Raw genomic sequence first — 8,725 nt, 5'->3', positions numbered from 1 at the left:
ATAAAATAAAATCTATGCATACAATGGTGTAGTGTATAAAAGAATGAAAAAAGAAGCTATTAGAAATAAATTCACTTCTATAAGAGCTTAAAAACATAAATTTACTGAACAATCGCAATACAAAAACAATTCATTTCAGCCTTATTTGTATTTAATGAGTATGAACTTTTAAAAATGTTTGCATAGATGCAGGTGGAGTGCTGGATAATGCTTTAGCATTAAATCTGACGTCATTAACCTAATTTAATTACTGGTTGTTGTTTTTTTTTTACACATTACATTTGTGTTGCTTATGGAAGTGGTTATACTTCTAAGCAAGTACAGAGTGTGGAAATCTGTCACATTATGGGCTACTCAGTAGTAGTACAGAGTAGTAGGATACATAGTAGCGTGATGTTTGAGCTGCATATTCCTATCAGGAATATTGAAAAACATTATTTTCCTTATCACGCTGGTCTTCGAACTCAGCCAGTGACACAACACTTTTCATTGACAAAGACATAGGCACGTGGCATATTCTGAAAAAATATTTTATCTATGATTCTGATAAAGTCTGCAGGGAAAAAAGTATTGTCTATATTTAATTGACAATCAATCCCCATTCAAAGGTTGTGACAGTGCTTTGTAGAGAATTATCTCTTTAAGCTCCATGAGTTGCATACCCTTCAGCATGACCTATGTTGAGTTACCTCCAGAAATCCACCAGGGTTCCACCACCAGCTGATAAGGACATGTCACAACAGACATCGGATGATGTTTATGAGGAAGACTGAAATCACAGTCAAAACATGTCAGAAAGGTAAACCATCTACTTTATAAAAAATAGTCTTTGTCTGAAAAAAAAACAAAAAACTGTATATCTAAATAAAACTTACATAGCATGTTATACTACCGAATTATTGCACAAGTGTTTTCAAATTACAGTAAATTAATTATTATTAAATCATCTGTATGCTTTAATATTTCCTATAAAAAGGACAGATTTACCACACATAATGCCTTTATTATTGGATAGCCTTGGTCTAGCTTCAGTGTAAAGGAAAACCTTGAAATGCATAAACTCACTAATGGTTAAAGTTCTATGATAAGCAATTATGTTGCAGTTTTCTGATATGTCCCATATCTGTTTGTAATGATCACAGGGCTGTTATGACAAACAAAACATGTTATTTAAAATTATTTTTTTCATAGCAATGGAAACCACAATATTTATTCTATGTGAAGAACATGTTGGTCTGTGCTAAAATATCTGAAGATATTAAACTGGATGTGAAATGCTTAAAGAGTTTGTGATCTCGTCAACATCCCTCTATTGGTCTGTCTATTCGGTCTGTTCAGAAACGTAATTGCCTTTCAAACCCATTAAATGTTCGGGCTACATGATGAGGTGTATCGCTTGTTATTTTATAAACAAGCTGGAAATTTTTTGGTAAAATATGCAGTATTGGCTTTTTCTAAACTCCAAAGTAGCATACAATCTCCACAAAGTTTATAAACTATAAATGCAACTGTATAAAAAAAAGGGACAAAATATTAACTCTACTGAGTAGCTTGACACATATTTGTGGAAACAAGCAAGCTTGTACTTGTGTGTTTTATCAAATCTCTCCATGCTATCACTGAAGAAATGAATACGTCATTTAATACATCTGATAATTTGTGCATTCATTTCTTCTTCTTTTCTTATTATGATTTGGTAGTAGTGTGACAATTAACTCAGAAGATTAACCTCTTTTGGGTATGTTACTCAAGATATCTACCACTTGAGGGCAGTACAAAAGAAGAAACGGCCAGGGTTCTTCAGAATACTGGCTTCTGTATTTCTTGGGTTCTTATGGTACATAATTACTTGCTGCTGACCTTAAGAAAAGAAATTCTTCTACTAGACTAATTTATGGGAAACCTCATCATGCCTGCAGAATTTTAAGTGTAAGATATCTTTGTTTGCATTTTGTGCCTTTTGGAGGACTTCTCTGTAGATTAAGGCCAGTCATGGAGTCATGCTGGTCTTTCTGTATCTTTATGTGAAGTCTCCTGTTTCCTCTGTATTTCTTATATCATAAACTGTTTCTGCAAAATACAGTCTGGAATTATTTGTATGTGAACATTATTAGCTCACTTTTATGCTCGTGTTGCACAATAAACCAGAATTTCAGTCTGCAACCACAAAGTTATTTATTTGGCCTCATCCAGACCAGGTTGTGTTTTTAGCTGTAATAAAGCGTGGACAGTTTGCACAAAAGCGCATGAAGCCTGTTTGAAGTTCACTGGATTAATTGCGTTTCCCTATTCTGGCTGTGAGTGGCGCTGTAGGTCACAATTCTAGTTGGTCGGCTTCTACATAACATGAAGAAGTGGAGCAAACGAAGCAATAACAAACACCTAGCAGTAGCAAGCTAACGCAAGTTGTGGGAACTTAGTGTCTAGGTTGTCGCTTTTCATATTCTTAGGGTTTGTTAGTTGTTGAATTATTACTAACAGTGTATAAGTTGATGTACATGGGCCAGAAAGAGAAGACGACACCTTAATAGTACTGTTCTCTTACATCTGCTAACATTAACCGAGCGTCAGCTAGCGTTAAGTTAATCCTTCCCGTGTGAGGTGTTTTTCTGGTGAAATTATGTAGTTTTTGAGAAGACATCTCAAACAAATTGTAAAGGAAAAACACTGCTGCGTGGGAGACATTCACGTGAGACGACGGGATTTTTGTTATTACAGCCATCAGGGTAAGACACTAAGGTAAGTAGCTTCACAACACCATATTGAAGATCTGTTTATCTCTTAAGATTTTACTTATTAAAATGATAAATAAAATGTATACATTGTTCAGTATTTCAGAATGATCTGTTAGCTTGGCAGCTACAGGAACCGGATAAACAAGATTTCCAGACCGTAGTAGGGAAATAACTATCCCCTCCCCCCAGTTACCTTGTTTTGTCTTGGGCTTTTGTTTAGAAAAGATCTCATTTTGATTTTTCTCTAAAAATGATTAAAATAAAAAAAATATTTTAAGTCTGTTTGCGACTCCAGGACAATTAAGTGTTGTTATTGAGTCGACTACTGCTCAGCCACGTCACAATTAAATGTCCGAATATTTAGGTTTAATTTCTGAGTTGTGTGTGTGTGTGTGTTTTTGTTTATTTGTTCCCCCATAGTTTGCTTATATCTGATTATATACAACGAATCTGAAAATGAACCTTCAGTCAGAAACCACTAACATTTTCCTTGGGGTTGAATGAGTTTTGGGATCAACATTTGACTTTACATTTGATTTTTTCTGAGATAAAATGAATAGTCACATTCTGTATTCTGCCCATGTTATGTCACAGTTAGTCCTATAGTGTAGACTTTTTCATAGTCTTATACATGCATAAACAAATGTGTGTGTGTATATACACATATTTTCTTTTTAAGCCTTAAAAGTCTAACTTTAGGATTGTGTTGCCTGCTCAAACTGTAGAACCAGCCTTGAACACATGATATTTCATGTCCACAATCATATCTAAGACATGATTTTTTTTTTTTGTTTTTATGTGAGAGATCAGGTTTCAGCATAATTCTGTTTTGTTAATAAGCAGTTCAGTAACTTTGAAAAACTGCTTAAACTGCTTGGTTTGGCTAAGTCATAAAGTGTTCTTTGTGGTGTGCACATTTAAACACAATGTCCTGGAATGAATTGTACCATTTTATTATTTCATACTAGGAGTTCGTGGAACAAGTGATTTGGTGGATGAATTTATCTACATGGAATTGAGTAACAGGATATGAAAGCAAACTAAATATAATTAAAAATCAAATTAAATATCAGCATTACCTAGTGAAAATTAAATTAACACAACTGGTAACCTACAATATTAATATGTTAATTATCCTGACTTCCTGTTTTCAACAGAATTAAAACAGACAAAAATGTAGTGTTTCCCTTTGTTCAGGTAGCTGATGTGTAAAAGGTATGAGTCTGTGCTGATCTGATCTGAGAGTAGTTGGAAAGTAGTGGTGGGTGTGGTATATCCAGATAAGATGATGGAATGTAGCTCAAAATTTAACTCATGTTAAGACTTATGTTCTCTTTCTTTGTCTGTTTTTTTTTACTTCTCCATTAGATCATTAGATTTGGCAATGGTTACAAAATCCAAAGTAAAACTAACTAGGCAACAGCAGTGTAAAAAATTAATAGACAAGCAGTCCTAACCAGATGGCATTCCCCTCTTAGCATGTGACAATACATAATGTGCCTTCACATTCTCTATTAATTCATGACATTAATATCAATAGATTTTCATAAAAATGCCATTGTTCAAAGTCTGTAGATGTCATTAGGTATTCATTTAAAAGTAACACCCATGGGCGATTACCAATTGGATGTCGAACAGGGTGAAACAACAAGAAATTAATAGAAAAATGTACATTTGTTTTAACCATCATACACTTCTTGCAATTCGCTCACAAAAGGCCGTCGGGCTATGTTCAGTAATTGAAACCGCTGAGTGGAACTGAGTTCTTTCATTTGATTCTGCTGTCTCATCATTTGGTCTCTCACATGTTAGAGCAACTGAAAGCAACACAAGATGTTACTCTTTGGTTCGTGGTGCATGGGGACTCAGTTGAGTGTCTTCATCCTGGTTTTCTGCAGCTTACTGGTTCCCTCACCTACAGATGCATACATTTATGCTGTAAGTAAAATTGGAGCTGTAGATGATATCTTTTTCCTTTTTTAAGAAAAAAATTTGATTGTCTTTATCGAGATATTGCTCTGATTCTGCTGAAATGTATATAAGTACTTATAGAGTTTCTATATTCTTTTTACAGCATTATAGAAATATTACCTCCATGTTGTTTGAGGATCTTCCTGCTTTGTTTGGATCTCCACTTCCAAAAGATGGATTGATGGTGAGGACAGAATGTGGGAAGTTGACTACAGAAATGAGTCTGTCATAATCCTTTATGATAATTTCTTTTGGGTTGTGTGTGTATTAAAGGGAATCTTGGTGATGTCCCATCCACTAAACGGCTGTACAGCAATGGACCCTCCTCCATTATTGCCACCGACATATGATGCCAACACCACAAAATTTGTTGCTCTCATCAGACGCTATGATTGCAATTTTGACATTAAGGTCAGTTGTAGATAATGTAGAATAAGCAAACTGGCTGCTAATGTGAATAAAACTTGGCTCAATGATAATGGTGTGGTTTCAGGTTTTGCATGCTCAGCAAGCTGGATACAGTGCTGCAATCGTTCACAACATGTATTCAGACACTCTGCTCAGTATGAACTACAGCAACGGTAAGTGATTATAAAATAAATACAATTTCCCATTTAACCCAGCCAGACTATCCAAACTGGGGACAGAATTGTGATAATTAAAATAATTTGTGTTTTCCTTTTCTTTTCTGTCTTATTCACTACCAGACACTATTGCAGGGCAGATTGATATCCCCTCTGTATTCACCAGTTTCTATGCTTCAGAATTGCTCAAAACTTACATAAATCCAGACCCAGGGTAAGGAAACATACAATTTTTACTATTTGAACATCAGTTTTCTTCTTTTTGTAATTAAAGATTGACTTAAGAGGCCTTTAGAGTTGAACTAACACAGTTTGACTATTGATGCTTTGTTTCTTTTCCTGCTCTGCAGAGTGTATGTGATCCTCAAGCCAGAGTTTGCTTTCCCTCTATCATACTACCTCATTCCTTTCACTGGGGTAGTCGGCATGATTATTCTTGTGATGTGTGTGATCTTAGTAAGTATATTCAGCATGATGGTTTCTTTGCAATGTAGTTTGTATTCAGCATTTTCTTTATTGTCCCCTTAGGGCTCATGAATTTTATTTGTTCAAGTTTATTGGGGCAGTTATGTAATTGTTTCCTTACACTGTATTTAGATCATGTATACAAGAGGCAAGCTTTGCTTCTCTGTACTGAAAAACAAAAAGTGTGTTGTTTTTCATCAAAGCAAGAGCCAGCTCAGTTTTGTCCGTAGGCATTAAATTCATTAAACACATGGGTTATGTTAGTTTTGTGGCATAAACAACTAAAAACAACTAATTATTTTTTGAAAGACAGTGTGTGTTTGTTATTATGGGTAAGATTTTCTTTTGTCGGTCTCAGGTAATACGATGTGTGCAGTACAGAAAAAGACAAAGGAAAAATCGGCTAACAAAGGAACAGTTGAAGAGGATTCCAACACACAGGTTCAGTAAAGGTAAAACAGTTATGATTTGACTCTCACTGTCATGCTTTTTTTTTTTTTTTTTTAAGATTACTGATAAATGTTGCAATGCATGGTGCTGATTACTATTTAAAGATACGTTCCAAAACTTATGTAAAATTTCTCAGTGGCATAACTCCTATAGACGGCTCACTTAGCATCCATCTTACCTGTACTGTGACCTGTTATCAGTCAGTAAAAGACAGTCTTATCTTGACTCTTGTATTATCTGTTGCTCTGTCTCTCTCTTTTCTTTCTTCCTCCTTTAATGTCTTCTTGCTTTTTTTTTTTTTTTTTTGCTAATTCCAACCATGGTACACATTCAGACCAGTTGCTGTGTTGATAACCACTTGCTTTTACTTAGTTTTGTAGTTTATTTGTGAAACACTGTGATTTCTATCTTTTTAGATGCTATGTAAATGAAAATGTACTTAATGAGTGCAGTTTGACGTCGTGCAAAAAGTGAAAGTCGGCTGCAATCTCAGACAGCATTCTGGAGGAAAAGTTGTGTTGTGCGATTTCTCAGCCTGGGGATGCTGCTGGAGAGCTATAACTCCAGAAATTCACATAATAGTTTTAACCTGGTCATCAATAAAGTCAGAATAGCGTGGTTTTAAGTTTGGAAAGTTACTTGTGTATCTTTCAGCTATAATGGAATAAAAAAATTGAGGCATTTCAATATGTCACATTTTACAGGTGATGATTATGATGTTTGTGCTATCTGTCTGGATGAATATGAAGAAGGAGACAAGCTAAGAGTTTTACCTTGCTCACATGGTAAGTTTTTTTTGATGATCATTATAGTTGTGGAAAACCCACAGGTTATGGATTTTCCTTTCATTGATACTTTTTGACTTTGATACACATGAAACATCACTGAGGAAATAGTGCGACTATGTTTTCTTTTGTTGATTGTATTTGATGCACCTCATGATTGTATCACCTTTTCTCACAGTATTTTATTTTTAACAAGTTTAAAGAGGCATTTCAGTTAGTAAAGACTTGGATGCATGGTTATTACTCTTGTCAGGTTAGTCATTTTTTTTAAATTTCACATTTTTCCAGCGTACCACTGCAAGTGTGTTGACCCATGGCTTACGCAGACCAAGAAAACGTGTCCTGTGTGCAAACAGCGAGTCACCCGGAACAACCCAGAGCACTCAGAGTCTGATTCTGAGGAGGAAAACGGAGGGCGTGGAGAGGAGGAAGGAGCAGAAGGTGATGTAGACTCAGAGCGCACCCCTCTGCTTCGGCCCTCCAACGCCGGATCTCCATTAGGGAGCCCAGGGTTGTATTCAGCAACCACAACGACCACAACTACTGCCCAATGCCTCGCATCCCCTGCACACTGTGACTCCCCCATCCTTGGCTATGAAAGCTACTACTCCCCACAGGAGAACACAGACTCTGAAAGTGATGATGATGCAGGAGAGGACCAGCACCACAGTGATGATGACACTGCTCAGCTTATTGGTAGGGATAGAGTGGTGATATGATGGCTCAAACATAGCTGCCATGACATTAGAAGTTTCCTCTTCCAAAAAAAAAAAAAAAAAAAAAAAGTGTGTGTGCGCGCGGGGGGGGGGGGCTGTTATTTTAACTAACTTTCCAACTTATGGTCAGCTAAACTTTTGATATAACTTCCAAATTTGCTGGTTATAAGAAAATAGAGAATCTGTTATACAATAACCAGAGGTCCACTTTTAAGTGTCGTAGCAGCAAAGTATTCATCAGCTTCACCAGCTTAGTGAGCATTGGTCCACTTAAGTAAACACAAATGCTCTAGTATGTCTGTAGACCTACTTTTTGTTGCATGCTGTAACCTATGAGTTGACTACGTCACGTGGCCTAATTACTTGTGCTGCACAAAGTCAACAGGCCATTTAAAGGTCTTTTTAAGCAAGAGTGTAACTCAAGATGAAGCCTGCATAGCCAGTCCTGTGTAAAGTGATTCTGTAACACTCAAGGTTCTACGTCATCTTCAAATTTTTCCATTGTTTTAGAAATCCTTTAATTTTTTTTTCCCCACCCTTGTATTATTTCCTAACAATTATGTGCATGTGGAGGGAAAATAGTTTTATTTTTAATTGATTTAATCAAAATTTCTTTTATAAGTTACATCTCAATTCTTTGAATTACAGAATTGTTCTTGTTATAGGTTAAGATTTTACAAAACTAAGTCGCTTTTACATTGCTGATGATGTTACAATGTGGGTAGTTTAACAAAAAATGCTTTTAGCTTTATCCAGTTTGTCAAGTTGAACAAACTCAGGTTTATGGAAAAATTAAAGGTTAGCCAGTGTTTTAAATGAAGAATATAGAGAGAAAATAATGGGGTTCTTTTTAAGTTGTTTTAGTTTTTTGTTCTTTGAATCTATAAAATTTAGACTTTTCCATATTTGATTTGATTTTTCTTTTTTTTTTCTTTGTTATTTTTACATACATGAAGTAATACCAGGTCAATAGTGGGACCGTGGAAGCACTTTCAGGAAGAAGTGCATTGCCTTACAAT

At 35.5% G+C, this 8,725-nt stretch overlaps 1 protein-coding gene across 1 annotated transcript; it reads left to right on the top strand.

Moving 5' to 3' along the window:
• Positions 1 to 2,459: 2,459 nt before the first annotated feature.
• On the top strand, positions 2,460 to 7,709 carry rnf167 (ring finger protein 167; the record flags this gene model as incomplete). The annotated part of the gene is made up of 10 exons (XM_079247768.1): positions 2,460 to 2,739; positions 4,548 to 4,673; positions 4,810 to 4,890; positions 4,980 to 5,117; positions 5,200 to 5,287; positions 5,414 to 5,504; positions 5,641 to 5,746; positions 6,114 to 6,207; positions 6,910 to 6,990; positions 7,279 to 7,709. The coding sequence occupies exons 2-10, from the start codon at positions 4,569 to 4,571 to the stop codon at positions 7,707 to 7,709; spliced, it is 1,215 nt and encodes a 404-aa protein (XP_079103894.1). The 5' UTR covers positions 2,460 to 2,739; positions 4,548 to 4,568.
• Between the last annotated feature and the right edge of the window lie 1,016 nt (positions 7,710 to 8,725).

This window comes from Telmatherina bonti, assembly GCF_933228915.1.
Source record: "Telmatherina bonti genome assembly, chromosome: 10".
NCBI lineage: Eukaryota > Metazoa > Chordata > Actinopteri > Atheriniformes > Telmatherinidae > Telmatherina > Telmatherina bonti.
Note: the sequence above shows the minus strand (reverse complement) of the source record. Positions and strands in the feature narration are given on the sequence as shown.